This window comes from Haliotis rufescens, unplaced genomic scaffold (genome assembly GCF_023055435.1).
Source record: "Haliotis rufescens isolate VD_foot unplaced genomic scaffold, xgHalRufe1.0.p SCAF_1, whole genome shotgun sequence".
Lineage (NCBI taxonomy): Eukaryota > Metazoa > Mollusca > Gastropoda > Lepetellida > Haliotidae > Haliotis > Haliotis rufescens.
In genome coordinates, this window is record NW_025963779.1 from 30097503 (window position 1) to 30122160 (window position 24658).

Sequence of the window (24658 nt, forward strand, 5' to 3'; positions counted from 1 at the left end):
CAGTGATACTTCGCAATACAGTAATCTAATTATTCAATCATTTATATGCTGGAAAACGCACACTTCTATGTTATCTGTGTGACATAATCAGTTATGGTTTGATTATGGTGTAGAGCTGGGAGTTGGAATAGAACCTTTCACAGTCAAATCCACAGTTCGAGGTATTGAGACAGTGGCCAATGCTCAGACATTTTGACTTGTGACTTGAGATAACCGTCTCCACAACACCAATCTCATTAACATCAGATCTTACTTCTCGCTACCGCTAAACAAAGATCTGAGGACATCCCATTAGGGGTCACGCCAGAACGACCTTTCATCCGACCACTCAGAGCATCGCTTACCAGATCATGAAAGTGACAGTCGGAATGTGATTTCTAACCATGCAACCTCGAAAACTTTAACACGGGGTATTCCGAACGATTGTTACGGGCTTAACGACTGAATCTATACAATCTAGACCATCTATTAGCCATTCCAGAATGTTCTTTTGTTTAGGTTTCAAATTTTTAATCGAGAATTTGTCAAAATATTTTTTTCGAAGTGTAGTCGCCAATTTGAAATTTGTGGCATAAAGCACGAGAAAGCTGCCTTCTGACTGGCTAATGTTGACTTCTTGTCAGTCATTGTATTGGTCGGTCAAACTTCGCGCAAGGTCGGTATGACGTAAACCGTAATGGGGTGTTATCAGATATTTGTTTAGCGGCAGCGAGAACTAAAATCTGATTTTAATGAGATTGCCACAACACCGACTACTGCCTTTAAAACACCTACTACTGTCTCTACAACACTAACTACCGCCCTTTACAACACCGATTACTGTCTCTAAAAAAACGACTACTGTCTCTACAACACCGATTAGTGCCTCTACAACAATTACTACTACCTCTACATGACTGACTACTACCTCTACAACACTAACAACCGCCTCTACAACAGCGATTACTGCCTCTACAACACCGACTACTGCCTCTACAACACCGATTACTGCCTCTACAACACCGACTACTGCCTCTACAACACCGGCTACTACCTCTACAACACTAACTACCGCCTCTACAACACCGATTACTGCCTCTACAACACCGACTACTGCCTCTACAACACCGATTACTGCCTCTACAACACCGACTACTGCCTCTACAAGACAGACTACTGCCTCTACAACACCGACTACTACCTCTACATGACTGACTACTGCCTCCACATGGCCGACTACTGCCTCCAAATGGCCGAGTACTGCCTCTTCAGCACCAACTACTGCCTCTACAAAACCGACTACTGCCTCTACAACACTGACTACTGCCTCTACAACACCGACTACTGCCTCTACAATACCGACTACTGCCTCTACAAGACTGACTACTGCCTTTTCAACAACGACTACTGCCTTTTCAACACCGACTACTGCCTCTACAAAACCGAATATTGCCTCTACAAGACCGACTACTGCCTCTACAACACCGACTACTACCTCTACATGACTGACTACTGCCTCCACATGGCCGACTACTGCCTCCAAATGGCCGAGTACTGCCTCTTCAGCACCAACTACTGCCTCTACAAAACCGACTACTGCCTCTACAACACCGACTACTGCCTCTACAACACCGACTACTGCCTCTACAATACCGACTACTGCCTCTACAAGACTGACTACTGCCTTTTCAACAACGACTACTGCCTTTTCAACACCGACTACTGCCTCTACAAAACCGACTACTGCCTCTACAAGACCGACTACTGCCTCTACAACACCGACTACTACCTCTACATGACTGACTACTGCCTCTACAACACCGACTACTGCCTCTACATGACTGACTACTGCCTCTACAAGACCGACTACTACCTCTACATGACTGACTACTGCCTCCACATGGCCGACTACTGCCTCCAAATGGCCGAGTACTGCCTCTTCAGCACCAATTACTGCCTCTACAAAACCGACTACTGCCTCTACAACACCGACTACTGCCTCTACAACACCGACTACTGCCTCTACAATACCGACTACTGCCTCTACAACACCGATTACTGCCTCTACATGACTGACTACTACCTCTACAACACCGACTACTGCCTCTACAACACCGACTACTGCCTTTTCAACAACGACTACTGCCTTTTCAACACCGACTACTGCCTCTACAAAACCGACTACTGCCTCTACAAGACAGACTACTGCCTCTACAACACCGACTACTACCTCTACATGACTGACTACTGCCTCCACATGGCCGACTACTGCCTCCAAATGGCCGAGTACTGCCTCTTCAGCACCAACTACTGCCTCTACAAAACCGACTACTGCCTCTACAACACTGACTACTGCCTCTACAACACCGACTACTGCCTCTACAATACCGACTACTGCCTCTACAAGACTGACTACTGCCTTTTCAACAACGACTACTGCCTTTTCAACACCGACTACTGCCTCTACAAAACCGAATACTGCCTCTACAAGACCGACTACTGCCTCTACAACACCGACTACTACCTCTACATGACTGACTACTGCCTCCACATGGCCGACTACTGCCTCCAAATGGCCGAGTACTGCCTCTTCAGCACCAACTACTGCCTCTACAAAACCGACTACTGCCTCTACAACACCGATTACTGCCTCTACAACACCGATTACTGCCTCTACAACACCGACTACTGCCTCTACATGACTGACTACTGCCTCTACAACACCGATTACTGCCTCTACAACACCGATTACTGCCTCTACAACACCGACTACTGCCTCTACAACACCAACTACTGCCTCTACACGACTGACTACTACCTCTACAACACTTACTACCGCCTCTACAACACCGACTACTGCCTCTACAACACCGACTACTACCTCTACAACACTAACTACCGCCTCTACAACAGCGATTACTGCCTCTACAACACCGATTACTGCCTCTACAACACCGACTACTGCCTCTACAACACCGATTACTGCCTCTACAACACCGATTACTGCCTCTACATGACTGACTACTACCTCTACAACACCGACTACTGCCTCTACAACACCGACTACTGCCTTTTCAACAACGACTACTGCCTTTTCAACAACGACTACTGCCTCTACAAAACCGACTACTGCCTCTACAAGACCGACTACTGCCTCTACAACACCGACTACTACCTCTACATGACTGACTACTGCCTCCACATGGCCGACTACTGCCTCCAAATGGCCGAGTACTGCCTCTTCAGCACCAACTACTGCCTCTACAAAACCGACTACTACCTCTACAACACCGACTACTGCCTCTACAACACCGACTACTGCCTCTACAATACCGACTACTGCCTCTACAAGACTGACTACTGCCTTTTCAACAACGACTACTGCCTTTTCAACACCGACTACTGCCTCTACAAAACCGAATACTGCCTCTACAAGACAGACTACTGCCTCTACAACACCGACTTCTACCTCTACATGACTGACTACTGCCTCCACATGGCCGACTACTGCCTCCAAATGGCCGAGTACTGCCTCTTCAGCACCAACTACTGCCTCTACAAAACCGACTACTGCCTCTACAACACCGACTACTGCCTCTACAACACCGACTACTGCCTCTACAATACCGACTACTGCCTCTACAACACCGATTACTGCCTCTACATGACTGACTACTACCTCTACAACACCGACTACTGCCTCTACAACACCGACTACTGCCTTTTCAACAACGACTACTGCCTTTTCAACACCGACTACTGCCTCTACAAAACCGACTACTGCCTCTACAAGACAGACTACTGCCTCTACAACACCGACTACTACCTCTACATGACTGACTACTGCCTCCACATGGCCGACTACTGCCTCCAAATGGCCGAGTACTGCCTCTTCAGCACCAACTACTGCCTCTACAAAACCGACTACTGCCTCTACAACACTGACTACTGCCTCTACAACACCGACTACTGCCTCTACAATACCGACTACTGCCTCTACAAGACTGACTACTGCCTTTTCAACAACGACTACTGCCTTTTCAACACCGAATACTGCCTCTACAAAACCGAATACTGCCTCTACAAGACCGACTACTGCCTCTACAACACCGACTACTACCTCTACATGACTGACTACTGCCTCCACATGGCCGACTACTGCCTCCAAATGGCCGAGTACTGCCTCTTCAGCACCATCTACTGCCTCTACAAAACCGACTACTGCCTCTACAACACCGACTCCTGCCTCTACAACACCGACTACTGCCTCTACAATACCGACTACTGCCTCTACAAGACTGACTACTGCCTTTTCAACAACGACTACTGCCTTTTCAACACCGACTACTGCCTCTACAAAACCGACTACTGCCTCTACAAGACCGACTACTGCCTCTACAACACCGACTACTACCTCTACATGACTGACTACTGCCTCTACAACACCGACTACTGCCTCTACATGACTGACTACTGCCTCTACAAGACCGACGACTGCCTCTACAACACCAACTACTACCTCTACATGACTGACTACTGCCTTTTCAACACCGACTACTGCCTCTACAACACCGACTACTGCCTCTACAACACCGGCTACTACCTCTACAACACCAACTACCGCATCTACAACAGCGACTACTGCCTCTACAACACCGACTACTGCCTCTACAACACCAACTACTGCCACTATACCGAATGCTTCATCTCCGTGTGTCTTTGTGTGTGAGATGGTTAATCCATTGAAGGCCAGTCTTTGTTTGTGAGATGGTTAATCTCTTGAGGTCCAGTTTGTGCGTGTGAGATGGCTAATCCCTTAAGGGCCAGTTTTTGTGTGTGAGATGTTTAATCCGTTGAAGGCCGGTCTTTGTGTGTGAGGGATGGTTTATTCGTTGAAGGCCAGTCTTTGTGTGTGGGATGGTTAATCTCTTGAGGGCCAGTTTGTGTGTGTGAGATGGCTAATCCGTTAAGGGCCAGTTTTTGTATGTGAGATAGTTAATCCATTCAAGGCCAGTATTTGTGTGTGAGATGGTTAATCCGTTGAAGGCCGGTCTTTGTGTGTGAGGGATGGTTTATCCGTTGAAGGCCAGTCTTTGTGTGTGAGATGGTTAGTCTCTTGAGAGCCAGTTTGTGTGTGTGAGATGACTAATCCGTTAAGGGCCAGTTTTTTTGTGTGTGAGATCGTTAATCCGTCGAGGGCCAGTCTATGTGTGTGAGATGTTTAATCCGTTTAAGGCCAGTCTTTGTGTGCGAGGGATGGTTAATCTCTTGAGGGCCAGTTTTTGGTGTGTTAGATCGCTAATCCGTTAAGGGCCAGTTTTTTGTGTGTTAGATCGCTAATCCGTTAAGGGCCAGTTTTTCGTGTCCGCCGAGGGCCAGTCTATGTGTGTGAGATGTTTACTTTTCAGCAAAAAACAATGTTATGATTCTGCTTATCATACAGTTAAGATTTACTTGATTTCATTCATTGTTTGTGTATGTGGCGTCTACAACACGCGGCTTTTTGCCTGCTGGAAACTGGCAGAAGTCAGCGTGCACTGGCCAATACGTTCAAGGTTACACAGTCTGTGATTGTGCCGTGCCTTACAAATCGTCATGTTGCCAACAGAGGTCCATGCATGGTGTTAACAACGTCGAAACTGGGGTAATCGTCGCTGGTCACGTGTCATGTTTTCAGATGAGCCCCGATTCACTTTGCACTTCCTTGAAAGGCGTGGTCGTGTCTGGCGACGTCGAAATGAACGTCAGGCCAATGTCAACCTGAGACATCTCGGTGGATTTGGCGGTGGGTAGATTATGGTGGGTGGCATCACTATGACTGAGCGAACCCCACTCCATATTGTGCAAGGAAAGGTCACAGGACAGTACCATCGGGACAAGATTTTGACTTCCTTTGCTGTCCCGTTTGCAAGGCGTGTAGGTGGACTTTTGTCTTTCAGAACGACAAAGCCCGTGAATGCTGTGGCCAGCAATGCGCCAAGATTTTTTTTTTTCCCCATTAAACACATCTTGGGCATGATAGGAAAACATCTGCGTCAGCGTCAACGGCCGCCGACCACGTTGGTTGAAGTTGACCAGGCGCTGCAAGAGGAGTGGAACAGACTCCCTTAAGTCGCCATTGCGAGACACATACCCAGTATGCCTCGTCGAGTGAATGAATCTTAGCCAAATCGTGGCGGTATTCAAAAACGTCAACTTGTAAATTTCCCATCTGACCTCTATCGTCCTTCAAGGTAGTTGGCGGACACAGCAGCTACTACCATGCTACACTACCGGTTGTAATGTGTTCCCAATTCGTTCGTTATTACAACTATCACAAGAAACCAATATATCTTATTATTTTGGATTTTTTAGTTATTTCCAAGTTTACCCTACTTTTTTAAAGAATATCCTTCAGGATGAACTATTCCTTAACTATACTAATGTGTCTGGCATAGTTTTGGTCAAGAAACACTGAAACGAGGACGGCCGATGCTACAGTATAGGCAGGAAAGTTGTCTTGTGATTCTACCACGCTGATAGGAGTAACGTTAATACATACGTGAAAAACAATGTCCTGCATTCCTTACAAAAACGAACAAAGCCTTTTATTATATTTCTGGTATTATGACATAGAGACGTAAATATACACCAGAATCGTTTTTCAGTGAATGATTGAATGTGAAGGTCAACCGTCATCCTGCGTGCCGTCTTCCATCTTTGGTTTCCGTTTCCTCGTGTACATCTCATTGATTTCCTCTATTGTCGTGGGGAGTTCTCTCCCCTTCGTCTCTGGGAGGTATCGTATGAGGAAGGTAGCGATGAGGCAGAGTGTCCCGAAAAGAGCCCCTGGCCCCCATATCACCTTGTCAGCCTGTTAAACAAAATGGGTGTCTATAATGCTGCGAAACAAGTGTTATCTGTGACACAAGTGTTATCTGTCTGCCTGTGGAAACGGGGGCAATACACATAATGTGTCCGTTTTACGAAATGATTGTAAGACGTGTCTGTCTGTGTGTCAAACAAACGCATTGAAGAGTATGTGTCTATCAGTCTATGCAACACGTGTATAGCCGTATGTCTTATATACTCACTAAATAACACGTGTATGTCAGTTTGTAGAATACATTCACTCTATAACACGTGTATGTCAGTTTGTCGAATACATTCACTCTATAACACGCATGCATGGCAGTATGTCGAATACACTCACTAAATAACACGTGTATGTCAGTTTGTCGAATACACTCACTAAATAACACGTGTATGTCAGTTTGTCGAATACATTCACTCTATAACACGTGTATGTCAGTTTGTCGAATACATTCACTCTATGACACGTGTATGTCAGTTTGTCGAATACACTCACTCTATAACACGCATGCATGGCAGTATGTCGAATACACTCACTAAATAACACGTGTATGTCAGTTAGAGAATACACTCACTATATAACACGTGTATGTCAGTTTGTCGAATACATTCACTCTTTAACACGTGTATGGCAGTATGTCGAATACATGCACTCTATAACACGCATGCATGGCAGTATGTCAAATACACTCACTAAATAACACGTGTATGTCAGTTTGTTGAATACACTCACTATATAATACGCGTGCATGGCAGTATGTCGAATACACTCACTATATAACTCGTGTGAATGGTAGTATGTCGAATACACTCACTATATAACACGCGTGGATGGCAGTATGTCGTATTAACGCAATAAATAACACGCGTGCATGGCAGTATGTCGAATACACTCACTATATAACACGCGTGCATGGCAGTATATCGAATACATTCACTATATAACACGCGTGGATGGCAGTATGTCGTATTAACGCAATAAATAACACGCGTGCATGGCAGTATGTCGAATACACTCACTATATAACACGCGTGCATGGCAGTATATCGAATACATTCACTATATAACAGGCGTGGATGGCAGTATGTCGTATTAAAGCAATAAATAACACGGGCCTGCCCGCTGTGCCCAACTCCAACACAGAGGCGCCCTGCACGTGAGGCCGTGCCGTTTTTCACCTCCTCAGCGTTGTATCTGGGCGCTCCACGCGATCACTCATTTATTTACAGAGAACAGTGTGCTTCTCTTTGGGGACTTCGGGGCGTCCACACTGGCTGTTAGATAGGTTTTTTTCAAGTGGACAAGCATTCAGAATGGTAGCTATGCCTCACCAGTCGATCTGAGTACGGCGCCGTCATCCCACCAATTCGCGACATCGCCGACCCCATTCCCAGACCGGCCGTCCTGAAACCATATCACACGTTCTACATATTTCAGTATGGTATACATGCAACTGCGATTATTAGTTTATTGCCCTGATTAAAACCAATTTCCAATGTATATCACATACGCAAAGCCGTGATCTGACACATGACTGGTGAGAGAAAACGGCTTATCTTAATCCTAATACAGATGGGAATGACGTTCATTATCCTCAACCCTAAGATTATCATTACCATGTTACATGTTCATTAAAACATAAATCATCAACGTGTTAGAGCCAAAAGAGCCTTGAAGATGTGTACGGTTTCTTTCAATTGGAAGATCTCGACACGTAATTTGGGCTCATGTGTGATCCCTTCCTTCAGATCCACCATTGATGCAGTGAGTCCACCTGAGGTTCGTTGGAAACAGCTCGGGGCTGTAGATGAAGAGAGCGTTGAAGGAGCCAGTGATGGAGAACTTCCCGAACATGTTGAGTGCCGTGGCCACTGAGCTCCCAGCCCGGGTGTCACCTGGGATGCAAGATCAAGTGTGTATGGCTGGGACCAGTCCAAATTTACCACCCGGGTACCCACCCCCTATTACTCGACCCTACCCGGGTACCCACTGTAGGTTTCAGGAGATGTCTCAAAATGTCCAGTTGGGAACATGTTTAGCATAGCCCAGGCAAAACGTATTCAGATACATGTGTTAAACAATCTGGTCATTCATACACTGAAGTTGGATGAAGTTATATCTTTTTTCAACCATATGAAAAATCAGAAGGAATAGGTGCATAGTCAGAAAGAAATGCGAACATTAGTGACTTGTAGTGTAACCATAGAGTTCTAGATAGCTTTTGTCACTAAACAATATATCACGTGACTTATCACGGGTCTTGGTAGTCCCGTGGGTACCCGGGTCCTACTCAGTAGTACCCTCCCGACCCGTGTAACCGAGTAACCCGTCCCAGCCCTACAAGTGTGTATGTTCCTTTTCATGGTTTGATAATAAATGTGCATTTGACCAATAATGAAAGTTTAATGTCTTTGATTTTTAAAAGTAATCAAAGATATTGTACCTGCAGTGGTTAGGATGATCACAGAAAGGATGAGAGAGGCACCCGCCATGAAATGATAGATCATCGCAACCTGACGTCGCCCAAATCTGAACATGAACAGTTGACGGTAATACATCTATGTTGTGCCTACAGGGTTTCTCTAGTAATACATCTAGGTTGTGCCTACAGGGTTTGTCTAGTAATACATCTATGTTGTGCCTACAGGGTTTGTCTAGTAATACATCTAGGTTTTGCCTATAGGGTTTGTCTAGTAAAACATCTAGGTTGTGCCTACAGGGTTTGTCTAGTAATACATCTAGGTTGTGCCTACCGGGTTTGTCTTGTAATACATCTATGTTGTGCATACAGGGTTTGTCTTGTAATACATCTATGTTGTGCATACAGGGTTTGTCTAGTAATACATCAATGTTGTGTCTGCAGGGTTTGTCTACTAGTAATACATCTATGTTGTGCCTGCAGGGTTGTCTATTAATACATCTATGTTGTGCATACAGGGTTTGTCTAGTAATACATCTGTGTTGTGCATACAGGGTTTGTCTAGTAATACATCAATGTTGTGTCTGCAGGGTTTGTCTACTAGTAATACATCTATGTTGTGCCTGCAGGGTTGTTTATTAATACATCTATGTTGTGCCTACAGGGTTTATCTAGTAATACATCTATGGTGTGCCTACATGGTTTGTCTGGTAATACATCTATGTTGTATCTACATGGTATGGCTAGTAATACATCTATGTTGTGCCTACAGGGTTTGTCTAGTAATATCGTCACGATATGGCTGTAATACTGCCGATGTAACGTAAAGCATAAACTCGCTCACTCACTTGTCTAGTAATACATCTATGTTGTGCCTACAGGGTTTTCTAGTAATACATCTATGTTGTGCCTACAGGCTTTGTCTAGTAATACATCAGTGTTGGGACTACCGTTTGAGCATGAAGTAGACGGAGACTGTGCCAGGAATCTCCACCACGCATGACAGGAAGAAGTTGAGGAACCGGTCTCCTGCCAGTGACGTGGCCGTCAGGAACAACCCGTAGTACGTCAGACTGTTTACTGTCCTACAACGTGAACGACAGAGGCGACAGTGACGACATAGTATGATGTCATAGCAGTACATATTTTAACATTCAGCAGTAATATGTTTTGAAACACCTACACAGCTAGTAAACACAGACAGTGTATAGCTAGTAAACAAAAGCTAAACTTATTCACTCAAAACGTGTGTGTTTGAAATTCTAAACTGAACAAAGGTTTGACATGTTATTTCCATATTCATAAGAAATATCTGCTAAAAGCAGAGTTCAATGTACGATTCCGACTTTGTCAAGTGTTTATTAATCAATATGGCATAGTGATGATACTAGGAGTTCTCGAAAAGATTGCTCCAGTCACAAACACAGGCAAAGGCATGTTTAATCTTAACGAGTTCTTAATCTAACGTGTTTTGAACTTGTTTACGAAAAGATGGTGGGGGAATATTTAATGGTGGCAATACACAGTTACCTCCCTTTCGCGGAAGTATGTAACAATGTTTATAGCAGATCTACCGTTGTATCAATCGCTGTGCCAAATTATGAAAAGCCTTGAGCCAGTGAGTGAGCTTTGAACAGAATTTAAGTTAAGAGGAACCTTGAGGAACTCCCGTTACAGCACAGGGAAATAACGCATGTCAGGAAGAAAGATTTATCATTGAGTGATGGCATTTGAAATCAAACACATAATCGTTGAGTGATGGCATTTGAAAACAAACACATAATCGTTGAGTGATGGCACTTGAAATCAAACACATAATCGTTGAGTGATAGCATTTCCAATCAAACACATAATCGTTAAGTGTTGGCATTTGAAATCAAACACATAATCGTTAAGTGATGGCATTTCCAATCAAACACATTATCGTTGAGTGATAGCATTTCCAATCAAACACATAATCGTTAAGTGATGGCATTTGAAATCAAACACATAATCGTTAAGTGATGGCATTTGAAATCAAACACATAATCGTTGAGTGATAGCATTTCCATTCAAAAACATAATCGTTAAGTGATGGCATTTGAAATCAAACACATAATCGTTAAGTGATGGCATTTCCAATCAAACACATAATCGTTGAGTGATAGCATTTCCAATCAAACACATAATCGTTGAGTGATAGCATTTGAAATATAAACACATAATCTTTGAGTGGTAGCATTTGAAATCAAACACATAATCGTTGAGTGGTAGCATTTGAAATCAAACACATAATCGTATTTCAATAATATCTTCCAGTCGAAATATTTGCATGCTACATGAGTATGCAAAAGTCATAGATTGTAGAGTGGTACTTGTTTGAACTGCCATGTTTTAATTCGGAAGCCATTATTGTCGATGCTGTCCTATTGTAATATATTTATTTGCCTACATCATCGCACGGCAACTATACAAGGAAAAAGGCAAAACTGCAAGAAAATAATCTGAACATAATAAACATGTTCAGAGTTTAGACAATTTAGAAAACGTTTGTGTAAAACACTTTTGTTGATAGTCGACACACATTATAACACCTATGTTGAGAATAGAGTAAGTAGGACTTTTAATAATATTCCAGAAATATCACGGCGGGCGACACCAGAAAACATTATACCCACGAGGGAAATCGAACCCGGGACTTCGGCGGGATGAGCGAACACCTTAACCACTAGGCTACCCCACCACCCTGGTGAGAATACATACACATCTTAACGACCATGTTGATAGTCGACGACACACGTCATAAAACCTATGTTGAGAATAGATACACATTATAGCAACAATGGGGATAGTTGTTATGATGTGTAATACTATCTAGTATCTATTCTCAACATCGTTGTTATGACGTGTATCTATCCTCAACATCGTTGTTATGACGTGTATCTATTCTCAACATCGTTGTTATGACGTGTATCTATCCTCAACATCGTTGTTGTGACGTGTATCTATTCTCAACATCGTTGTTGTGACGTGTATCTATCCTCAACATATGTCACAATATGTGTGTCAACTATGTTGATAGTCGATACATATCTTGTCACCTATGTTTACAGTCAATACACTTTGTAACACTGATGTTAACAATATATACAAATTATAGACTAAGTCAATTAGAGTCCCTCCAGACTGACGTTTTCTACATAGATTATTGGACCCGTGAAGATCCGGGTTAGAATAGTTCTTCAACAATCCATGCATGCAGTAGGTGTCCAACCTATTCCATCAGGAGGTGTCCAACCTATTCCATCAGTACGTGTCCAACCTATTCCATCAGTACGTGTCCAATATATCCCGACCCGTGAAGATTCCGGGGTAGAATATGTCTTTAGCAACCCATGCTTGCCGTAAAAGGCGACTATGATTGTCGTAAGAGGCGACTAACGGGATCGGGTGGTCAGGCTCGCTGACTTGGTTGATGCATGTCATCGATCCCAATTGGGTGGGTCGATGCTCATGGTATCAATCACTGGATTGTCTGGTCCAGACTCGATTATTTACAGACATCCTTCATGTATCTGGAATATTGCTGAGTGTGCCGTTACACAACAACAACAAAAAAACAATAGATTATTGAAAGATATTATTCCGTCAAATCTTACCAGATGTACCAGGTGATAGCCGACGTATACAGGATGGCTTTGTGACGGAACAGGTCCAGAATTGTGTATTTTTGACTGCTGTCGACCAGACCCTCAGTCTCGCCATCAACCTTTACATCATTCACCAACAAGGAACTGTCCCCATCCGTCACTTTATCGACAGTGTTTGATGGTTCGACTACCACTGCCTTGCAGACAGTTCCGGAAGTTCTCTCAAACACATCGAGGGCCTTTTTTACGTTCGATGCGTTCATGGACGTAGATTTCCGTATAATCCTCCTACACTCGTCTCTTCTGTTGTTAGCAAGTAACCACCTCAGTGATTCGTCTAGTGTGCTGCAAAAGACAGGTGTTCTACCTCAGCGTCCAGACAAAGAAAACAGGGCTGTTTTATGGGCGGTCATTCGATCAAAACTACATAAATTGAAATAAACGGTCACCAATATGCAATAACAGTCAAATGTTACGAATACAGTATAGTATGATACTAATGAATAGAGGTCATCGGGCGCGTGTTTTTTGGAATCAAAGTAACTGTATTTGGAATAAACATACAGTAGTATTGAGTCATCTTTTATTATCCTAATACACAACAGCGAGACAACCTCTGGGCTCATATAATGTCATCCGTAAATGTATTCTTATCTGTTACAAACGATAACTAAACATTGCAATTTTTCCAGGAACGTGTCTCGATATATTACGTCAGTAGGTTGTTGATTAGTCAGTCAATATAGTTCCAACTGAAATTCATTTTAGACAGATGAAGACACAGAGAGAGGCGCGGTATGGGTGACGGATGTGTGCACCTTCCAGTAGAGGATAAAGACATAGAGAGAGGCTCAGTGGAGGCGACGGATGTTTGCACCTATCAGATAATAATGGTCATATAGACAGAGGCACAGTAGGGGGGATGAATGTGTGCACCTACCAGAAGAGATATAGAAAGGCACAGTGGAGGTGATAAATGTTTGCACCTACCAGTAGTCGATGGAGACATAGAGAGAGGCACAGTGGAGGTGATAAATGTTTGCACCTACCAGTAGACGATGGAGACATAGAGAGAGGCACAGTGGAGGTGATAAATGTTTGCACCTACAGGAGAAGATCGAGACATAGAGAGAGGCACGGTGGAGGTGACTGATGTTTGCACCTACCAGTAAAGGATGGAGACATAGGGAGAGGCACGGTGGAGGTGATAAATGTTTGCACCTACCAGTAAAGGATGGAGACATAGGGAGAGGCACGGTGGAGGTGATACATGTTTGCACATATCAGTAGAGGATGGAGACATAGGGAGAGGCACGGTGGAGGTGATAAATGTTTGAACCCACTAGTAGAGGATGGAGACATAGAGGGGCACAGTTGAGGTGACGAAGTTTTCACCTACCATGAAGAGGATGGAGACATAGAGAGAGGCACAGTGGAGGTAATAAATGTTTGCACCTATCAGTAGAGGATGGAGACATTAAGGAGGCACAGTGGAAGTGATGTTTGCACCTACCAGTAGAGGATGGAGACATAGAGAGAGGCACGGTGGAGGTAATAAATGTTTGCACCTATCAGTAGAGGGTGGGGACATAGAGAGAGGCACAGTGGAGTTAATAAATGTTTGCACCTATCAGTAGAGGATGGAGACATTAAGGAGGCACAGTGGAAGTGATGTTTGCACCTACCAGTAGAGGATGGAGACATAGAGAGAGGCACGGTGGAGGTAATAAATGTTTGCACCTTCCAATAGAGGATAGAGACATAGAGAGAGGCAAGGTGGAGGTGATAAATGTTTGCACCTACCAGTAGAGGGTGGAGACATGGAGAGAGGCCCATTAGAGGTGATGTTTGCACCTATTTGTGGTAGAAGAATACAAAGAGAGAGGCACGGTGGAGGTGATGAATGTTTGCACCTACCAGTAGAGGGCGAAGACATAGAGAGTGACAACGCTGAGGGCGATCTGCAGATATCGCCAGCTGAAATCCTTCATCAAGTATGCAATTGGGGCCAACGTCATGACGGAGAGAGACCACACTACACCCCCAACTGTCCCCGCTAGAGGGCGGTGTTCAGTGGTCAACATCTCCACAAATATGGTATACGCTGTTAGGCCTGACCCCTGAAACAGAGATCATTGGTGAACCACTTGTCTCCTTGCCCTGTAATGTGAGACGTTCAACCTTGACTGAACCGCAAGTGTTAATAACACCCAAAGACATACCCAGTGAATTGACATAAATTCCCAGTATGAATGAATGCTCCCGAAATTAAGAGTAAAACCCACCTGTTGAAAACCCCCAATGAGGAATCGTATGATGATGTACACGAGGATGCCATTGGAGAACGCCATTCCAAAGCAGAGTGCAGAGAGTCCGAACAGAGTGGCGATGTAGACGGGCTTCCTGCCATACTTGTCTGCCAGTATGCTGAAGATGAGTCCTCCAAAGCCTTGACCAAGCATCATAACTGTCTGAGACAGCTCGCCAAGCCCAGCCAGTTCGCACACCAAGTCCCACTGCAACCAAACAATCACCTTCACACTCTACTGTAACCATCTTCCCGAGGCAAGGGAGTTAACCGACCTACTGATGTAATATGCTGGACACCTACTGGTTGAGTAGGATGGACATCTACGGATGGGATATGCTAAACACCGACTCGCCGAATGTGTTCGACACCGATCTCATTCAGTCCAACACATTCTGCTCACAAGTATGACCATTTTCATCAAAAGAGTATTTTTGAACCAGAACTGACAAATACTTCAACATCGGTGTGGCATATCATTGAACTAGTGGACTATATGGTATAAATAGCAGCGTGATTAAAAACATGCTGGGACAAAAAGTGGTACGTTTACCTCCGCAACGAATGACACATATGTGGGCTGACTGTAATTATGTCCCGCCACGCAAGGGAGATAATCCTTTTTCACGACACCAGAAATGTTGTTTTCAACCTCTATTTGACATTCTCCATATTCAAGGCTCGTTGAATTGTTAATTACAACATGCTGCAGATGATCGCTTGTAATATTGCCGAGTTCTTTGCATTTGTGGGGAACTTCATAGCCTGAAAAGATAAACAAACTATGAATGGAATCGCAAGTTTGGTATTATGTATAAACAATGGAAAGCACAGCCTAGAAAATAGCTAGAAAAAAGGGGAGTATTCCTTTAACTGGATCATGAATGGACTATATAATTACAGTAAACTACGGTTATAACGAACTCAAAGGGACCACTAATTTTAGTTCGTTATAACTGTAGTTCGTTATAAGCATCTATACAGCATATATACAACACATGGACGGGACAAAATAAGTTCGTTATATCGGTCAGTTCGTTATAAGCGTGTTCGTTAAATCCGTAGTTTACTGTATTAAAATGTTTTTTTATTGAACTAATCAAGAGCAAGCTTTTACTTGCATGTATCTCGATCGATCATAATGTATGCAAAATTACATCCACGTATCCATAGTGCGTTCAGAGGAAAGAAAACGGGGAGAGGGGCAGTGGAGGGTGGGTGCATCATGTCCAAAGAATAAACAAGGATCATAACTCTGTCACAAATTACTCTTCGATGATGGTTGTCACAATCAACATACAAATCCCTTGATGGTGTATGCAGCATCGTCACATGGGCCCCGCTTGAGTTTAGAGTTGGCCAACTCGTCAAAGGTTTGCCAACTGGGTTCCAAACGGGTCACGACAGATATTACCCATAATGTATTTAGGTTATCACGCGAGTGTGTTTTCGGGTGGCAGGTACCGTGTATTATGAATGTTTATTTGATGTTATGTATAAGCGTATTGTAATTTGAATACGCATTGTCATAAGTAAGACTTGGTGAGCTGAATACATATATTGTGTATATTCCTAATACCTGATACTTATCATCACAAGTTTCCTCCCACACTTTAAAGTGTTATTACCTCTTTGTCATTGCAGGGGGCATGGGTGGCCCAGTCGTCTTAGGCGCCGCGATTCGCTGTGCAGAGTTGCGTCCCTTGGGAACGCCAGAAACCTATGATTGTGGGTTCGAGTCCCGGTTCTCCCCAATTTTGTTTCTAGGTTTGTCAGCACCATACCCGTGCTCTTGGGTTTCACCGAAGTGTTAAACGTCTGAGGCCTGCATCACTTCGGGCTTTCCTCCCACATTAAGCTGACACGCCGTGCTATTAGTGGAATATTGTTAAAAGCGGCGTTAAACCCAACTCACTCACTCACTCACTCACTTTATCATTGCCCGGCGCCATACTCCGCGCCATGTTCCGTGCTTATTTGTTTTTTGTTACATGGTTACATTGGTTACAAGGGGATGAGTAATAGTTGGACAGATGTAAACAAACTTTAAAAAGAAACTTTATCTTTATCTCGCACATGTATAATGATATGTGTACATACGAAATACATAAATTATGATGAAAATATTTTTAAACATTACTAACGGTAAATTATTACACTAAACATGCACGCTTTAGTGATCTTAGGGAGACAAGCTCTGTCACAGGAACAGGCGGGAAACGTTCATCCAGTATCCGTGTATAGTGGTGTGTGCACTGTTGTACGGCGTGAATAATTGACGTGTCATGCTACGGGAGTACACATACAGTACGCTAACCATTAGGGAGGTAACTCATAAAGAAGTGTGGGGGCACGGGTGGCCCAGCCGTCTTAGGCGCCGCGATTCGCTGTACAGAGTTGCGTCCCTTGAGCACGCCAGAAACCTATGATTGTGGGTTCGAATCCCGGTTCGCCCCGATTATGTTTCTAGGTTTGTCAGCACCATACCCGTGCTCGTGGGTTTCACCGAAGTGGTAAACGTCTGAGACCTGCATCACATCGGGCTTCCTCCCACATTAAGCTGACACGCCGCGATATAACTGAAATAATGTTAAAAGTGGCGTTAAACCAAACTCACTCACTCACTCACTACCTACTGCAAGGACACAGTTACACATCGAATCCCAAAACACAAAATACTGGTTATAAACAGTACGCAATCACAATGTTGTTGGTTTAAATTTTACACTATCTGCATGTCTCCACTGATCTAGTTAATTATTAAATAATATTACAATTACCTATTACTTTACCACTAGATATACAAGACAATTTTATGCCATTCTGTCCAGCCATTGGGTCACTGCCATAATTGTTCGTACACGTCTAGACAGTGCAGAATATGCTGCTTATATATAATGTGCCAACAAAGGAGTATTTATGCCATTCAATTCAGTTAAAACTTTAAACATTAATCATGTATACGACTATGATTGTGTCAATTTAATACCCTTTGTTCCTTGAAAACAGTAACAAATGTTTCAGGAATTCATTGTTGTAAAAACACATTACTAGGTTTGTTTTCATGATATGGTTGTTTCTATTTTAATTTTTTTTATATTTCATAAATATTAAAACTTAAATGTGTCTTGTTCTCATTCCTGATTCTGAATGTGCCACATGCTAATTACAATTTGTTTCACCTTCTGGGTTACATATGTGCACTTTATGACTGTACAGGTACTTGCATCATTAAGGATGCTACAAAATCTCTTCACACCGGGAAGATCCTCTGGATCAAAGTTATCTTGTATAATGGCATTTCTAAATTCTACGGTCACATACGGTCCATATAATTGCAAGTTTTCTCGGAATGTGTGATAAACATATTGCGTCAAAAAGTCCGTGCTGGATCAGTCGGACAATAACGACAGACAACATGGTTCCATCTGAAACTTGTTTTGAGCAGTGACTTAACTAATAACTACCATGTAGAACAAAGAAAATTGCCTACACATAATGTCAGAGGTCATCTTTCCCGATAATCAATTGGAGTTATTGCCCTTTATCAAAGGGAAGCTACTCCAGTCTATGAGGCATCTAAGCTGGACCCCAGGATCACGTGTCGCGGTGTCTAATCGGGCCAGTGAATCAGGCATCGCGTTTGTTTGGAGTCTGCGTGGCCATTACTTCGTTATTTCGTCACGAAATATAGTCAGATGCCCCACACACCGACACAGTGATCCAAAGCAAGGCGTGAATTCAGTTTACCGGACAACCTTCTGCCATTTTGGACTCATTTTGGTGAGGGATGTGCACAAACCTCTTCCCCAGTAACGGTTTCTAGATTTTTCCGCCGCCCACTGAATAAAGCAAAAAGTATTTTGTTCAAGAAACGATACCCAGGCGCAGGGGTCTAAAACACTGTTATGGGAACTAATACCCAGACCGTCCTCGTATGTCATGTTTTGCCTTAAAACAATACGCCATGACTTTCGGTATCTTAGACTATTATTTTGACAATGATGACAATTATCTTAGACAAAAGTTTATGTATCGTAAATATATTTATTTTATATATTTACTAATTTGATGTGTGCGTGCGTTCGCGCACGCATTTACATCCAGAGATTAACTTAGGTAATCAAAGCTCTAACATTTACTTGCGACAATCGGGGCAGCGCATAATATCCTTGGTTTCATAAGCCCTTCTCCGTGGTCTTGTGGTAGACCATCTGCCCGGAGAGCGGAAGGTCGGGGATTCGATTCCCGGACGCGCAATACCAAAAGACGTTATAAAATGGCACTTGTTACCCTGCCTGGCGCTCGGCATTAAGCGGCTAAGACAAGGACTGGTCGGCTCGGAGCCAGTATACTGTGTCTGAGTAGGGTATTCATGTTAAGCTGCGGCATGGTATCTAAATGGACTAGCACTATAAAATCGGCATTAGTCCGGACTAGTAGAGGCAGGCAGGCAGGCAGGCAGGCAAACACACACACACACACACACACACACACACACACACACGAAGAAAAATTGGTCGAAATGCGTGAAGAAACTAAAGCAGTTGTCTGTTCTTTTTGCTGACTGGAAATTGTTGTCGTGAATATTTATGTTATTAGAGTGAAGAACGGGATGTGTATTCAACATTATTTTGACCAAGATATATTGATAAATTCATAATAAATCATCTTATTTTTAAATACGGCGAAGTGTATTCATTTGGCTTGTTCATGATAAGGTTGGTATGAATTATGGCCGTTTTGATATGACAAAATAAAATATTTCTCATTATTGTAATGTTGAATTGGAATCAAATATTTGCTCGAAAGAAGAGTTACGTATTATAAATAATTCAAAAAGTGACCCGCGCAGAAATAATAGAACTGGTTCAATCTTAATTTTTAAACTCGTATAAACAATAAAAAAAATATAATTTTATATATGTATATGAATGTATAAGGTAGTGATGTCACAAGAGGGCCGCATATGATATTCATAAAGGAGAAAAATCATAAACACCTTCAAAGGTCCCATGTGGGCTATAACATTATGCTCAAATGGGATCCTGTTGAAACCCTTGGACAAATCCGATTGGAACCCGATGGGCGACCTACATATGTAAGGCCCAAATCCCAGCCGATATTTACCCCTAGTGGGGTTCATGTGTAAATAATTGCGGGATGTCATCCTTATAACCATATTTCTGAGAAATGTGTCCGATTTTACAGTACACACTATCCAAAACATGAAACAAGGGCCGTAACTCTCTCAAATATACATTTTCGTTTAATTAATACATTTAGCCCTCTGTGATGCATGCAAAATGTCATCTTTGTATCCATAGCGGTCTCTGTCTATCCATTGAAATGGGACGAATTGAGTCCAAGCGATTATTCCTCGCCCCACTTCTTAGCGAACCATTACCGATCACACACATCCTACTTAAGTCAAGAACATAATAATTATATTCAAATTCTGACCGCCTGTTGTGAAACTGTTGAGAACGAAAAACAAGAATTAAGAGCTTCGTCTGCTACTGAAACGCAAACATAAATGTGGTTCATTTAGGGACGAAATACACAGTACGCTTGCATGGAGTTGTCCTCAAATCCTATCGCAGAGAAGTATCGAATCGGAGTATCTCGAATCTGATTTTATTGTATGCTTCAGTGTGAAAGACTGAAAGAGTTTTCCGAAGTTGAGGAAAGTGATATTTGCATAGCAGTGAACATAACACTTGATATTTCACTGCAGTGAACAAAACAGTTGATATGTCACTGCTATGAACATAACACTTTGACGGAACTATTGGCATACAAGAGTGACCTCCCTCAAATTGTCTCCCTTTATCGTAAGTGTCAAGCCCGTATACAAACTGTTGACGTCTTTTTTACGCTAGTTCCACACTGACAAGTCAAAATAATGACAGATGGTCATTTATGGAGTTAATGTCGCTTCTGGCCGTTGGTTATTCTCTCGAAAATGTTTCGCTATTAACTGTTACAGTAAATTTCTCATTTAACTCGTAAATACAGACTTCTTTTCGCAAAGCACCACTTTTGGTACTTGACCAGTGTGTATTATTTCGCTTCTAACAGTTTTCGTAGTTTTCAAGAATATTTTTTGCTAAAGTTGCTTTTGTATGAAATCATATTCATGTGTATGATACAGAATTTTCGTGACCCTAAATATGTTTTGTTACTTTTGTTTAGGATTTTGCAAACCCAAAACTACTTTTTTAGTCACAAATAAAACGGATGGTGAACTGTCCCTGTGTATTAGGTAGGGAGAATTTACGTTTCAAGGTTTTCCATTTGTAATGAAATAATTTAATTTTTCTGTAGACAACTACACAAAAAAAGAAAAAAGAATATATGGATATCAACTTCTTTATTATGAGGAACACAACGTTTCGGAGTATATGTTTAATCCTTCATCAGGTGAAAATGATGAAGGAGTAAGCATATACTCCGAAACGTTGAGTTCCTCATAATAAAGAAGTTGACATCCGTATATTCTCTTCCTTATGTGAATCACTTCTAAATGCATTTCAAAGAACTACACAAAATGTATATAATAAAAAGGATATTCCGTGTGTCTAGTGAAATATCATGTTCCCCCGAGTTCATCGAGTGACGGGACGGGGGGGGGGGGGGGGGGGGGGGCGGGGAGAGGGAGAGAGATTTTCACTAGTGGCGTTCACCCCGTCACTCGATGAGAGAAACATGATATTTCACGAGACACATGGAACACCCTCTATATATAGTGAGATTGGTGGAAAGTATACAATACATGTACACGGTACGAATAGGGTATATTACCCGTGAAGACGATGGAGAACATACGTTATACGCTACACAATGTATTATATAGCCCGTGAAGACAATGGAATGTGTTCAAAACACGGTACATAATATGGGGCATATTACCATTAAGACGATGGTGACAATTACAATAATGGTACACACGTGGTATATGACCCGTGTGGACTGGCGATAAATAACAATAACGGTACACATGTGATATATTACCCGTGAAGACGATGGAGATAAATTACAATAACGGTTCACACGTGGTATGTTACCCGTGAAGACGATGGAGATAGATTACAATAACGGTTCACACGTGGTATATGACCCGTGAAGACGATGGAGATAGATTACAATAACGGTTCACACGTGGTATATGACCCGTGAAGACGATGGAGATAAATTACAATATATGATAGCTACGCGATAAATCGCAAAGAACAATGGAGAACGAAGCGTGGATTATTTCACGATAAAACATTATTCTATCATGACGTCATTTCTGGATATTCGAATATGCGCTCACTTGATGACGTCATATATTGGACGATGTTATGTTTTAGAGGGAAGTGTATAGTAAGTTGTTGGGTTACTCAGATAAAAACAATGGCCGAACGATCGTATCCAAAAGTAGGAGAGGTATGACAATCGGTATTAGGAGAAAAAGTTCAGATGATCGAGGTGAGGATTGTGAGAATATGAAGGAAATACCAAACCTCACCAACCTGTTCGTAAAATGGACTTGTCCAACATTGCCGAGGTCGGATTGAAGTCGTCATTATTAAAATTTGGCTAAATATGTTTAAAGCTTGTACATTTTATCAACATCTTTAGGCTGTACATAATGTTGATGTCTCATATATTATAAGAAATAAACTACTCCGAGTGGTTGTTTATCGTACAATAAAACAATGTAGGTAGAATAAACCACTCGGGGCTGCGACCCTCATGGTTTATTTTCCCTGTAGTGTTTTGTTGCACGACAAACTACTCCCACGCGTCGTAAATTTCTTAAATAGCGGTACACATGTGATACATTACCTGTGAAAACAATGGGAGATAAATTTCGATACTGGTACACAGACGATGGAGATAGATTACAATAACGGTACACGTGTGATATATTACACGTGAAGACGATGGAGATAATAACTATAACGGTACACATGTGATATATTACACGTGAAGACGATGGAGATAATAACTATAACGGTACACATGTGATATATTACATGTGAAGACGATGGAGATAATTACTATAACGGTACACATGTGGTATATTACCCGTGAAGACGATGGAGATAATTACTATAACGGTACACATGTGATATATTACACGTGAAGACGATGCAGAGTTACTATAACGGTACACATGTGGTATATTACACGTGAAGACAATGGGAAGCAGTGGGGACTACTGAGAAGCCATTACCCGAGAAGACGATGGAGATAAATTACAATAACGGTACACATGTGATATATTACACGTGAAGACGATGCAGAGTTACTATAACGGTACACATGTGATATATTACACGTGAAGACGATGGAGATAATTACTATAACGGTACACATGTGGTATATTACCCGTGAAGACGATGGAGATAATTACAATAACGGTACACATGTGGTATATTACCCGTGAAGACGATGGAGATAAATTACAATAACGGTACACATGTGGTATATTACCCGTGAAGACGATGGAGATAAATTACAATAACGGTACACATGTGGTATATTACCCGTGAAGACGGTGTAGAGTAGTCTGAAGGCTACTGAGAAGTCATTACCCGTGAAGACGATGGAGATAATTACTATAACGGTACACATGTGGTATATTACCCGTGAAGACGATGGAGAGCAGTGGAAAGGCTACTGAGAAGCCAATCAACATCTGGAGCGTCCCCTGTAGAGCATGGTACCGACCAAAGTAACCCGTTGCATGAATTACTTCATCAAAGTCAGGCTCTGTGTCAGCGGCATTTTCAACTTTACTCATCTTGTCGGAAGGATGTTTTCTTTAAGTTCAGGTACCAGTGTCCGCCCTTGAGTCCTTGGAGACATGGGGTGGGGGGGGGGGGGGGGGGGGGGGGGTGTGAGACAGAGGGGTTTGGTCACATGACCTGCTGGAATCGGCGTGTGTGGACACGGATGCGTGAGTAGCCATTCGGAGATGCTGTTATAAGACCTGACGGTGAATATACTACTCATGTTTATAGAAGTAATCACGTCAATTGTTGTTCCCAAGTCCAGCGCACAAGCAGAGGGGAGAGTTGTTTCCGTGTGTTATCGTGTACATATTTGTCCCAATTCGTTGAAAATTCCTTACTTTATTTTAAATACAAATTATCAAAACTACGGCTTATATCATAATAAAATATTCATTGTTATCGTGTACATATTTGTCCCAATTCGTTGAAAATTCCTTACTTTATTTTAAATACAAATTATCATAACTACAGCTTATATCTTAATGAAAAATTCCCAACTCAGTCTTATATACCTGTATATCCAAATTCTTGTACATTTAAAATTAGCTACCTTTATTATTCTACTTCTATTTCATTTTAATTATTTTACTTTCCATATGTTTTATATAAACTTAATATTACTTTGATACACGTTATCCAGGCTTACCTGCTATTTTAATTCTATACCCGTCAACGTCTGCTAGT

At 42.4% G+C, this 24658-nt stretch overlaps 2 protein-coding genes across 2 annotated transcripts; one reads left to right on the top strand and one right to left on the bottom strand.

Annotated features, from left to right (window-relative positions):
- The first annotated feature begins 3160 nt into the window (after window positions 1-3160).
- LOC124114072 lies at window positions 3161-4708 on the top strand. The gene has a single exon (XM_048403985.1). It carries the CDS (start codon window positions 3161-3163, stop codon window positions 4706-4708), a length of 1548 nt encoding a protein of 515 aa, XP_048259942.1.
- A 1832-nt stretch (window positions 4709-6540) lies between these two features.
- On the bottom strand, window positions 6541-24040 carry LOC124114083 (organic cation transporter protein-like). Its single transcript, XM_046474625.2, has 10 exons — window positions 23826-24040; window positions 15742-15953; window positions 15166-15396; window positions 14798-15000; window positions 12890-13225; window positions 10202-10336; window positions 9276-9361; window positions 8607-8727; window positions 8164-8236; window positions 6541-6832 (listed from the first exon to the last, which is right to left on the bottom strand). Exons 1-10 carry the CDS (start codon window positions 23980-23982, stop codon window positions 6647-6649), a joined length of 1740 nt encoding a protein of 579 aa, XP_046330581.2. The 5' UTR covers window positions 23983-24040; the 3' UTR covers window positions 6541-6646.
- Between the last annotated feature and the right edge of the window lie 618 nt (window positions 24041-24658).

Excerpts from the sequence above, each read along its gene's own strand:
- LOC124114072 (XM_048403985.1), top strand. The coding sequence starts at position 3,161 with ATGACTGACTACTGCCTCCACATGGCCGACTACTGCCTCCAAATGGCC.
- LOC124114083 (XM_046474625.2), bottom strand. The coding sequence starts at position 23,982 with ATGAGTAAAGTTGAAAATGCCGCTGACACAGAGCCTGACTTTGATGAA. Across the intron at positions 9,362-10,201 it reads GTCTACTTCATGCTCAAACG|ATTTGGGCGACGTCAGGTTG; the intron begins GTAGTCCCAACA and ends GTTCATGTTCAG. Across the intron at positions 8,728-9,275 it reads GATCATCCTAACCACTGCAG|GTGACACCCGGGCTGGGAGC; the intron begins GTACAATATCTT and ends CTTGCATCCCAG.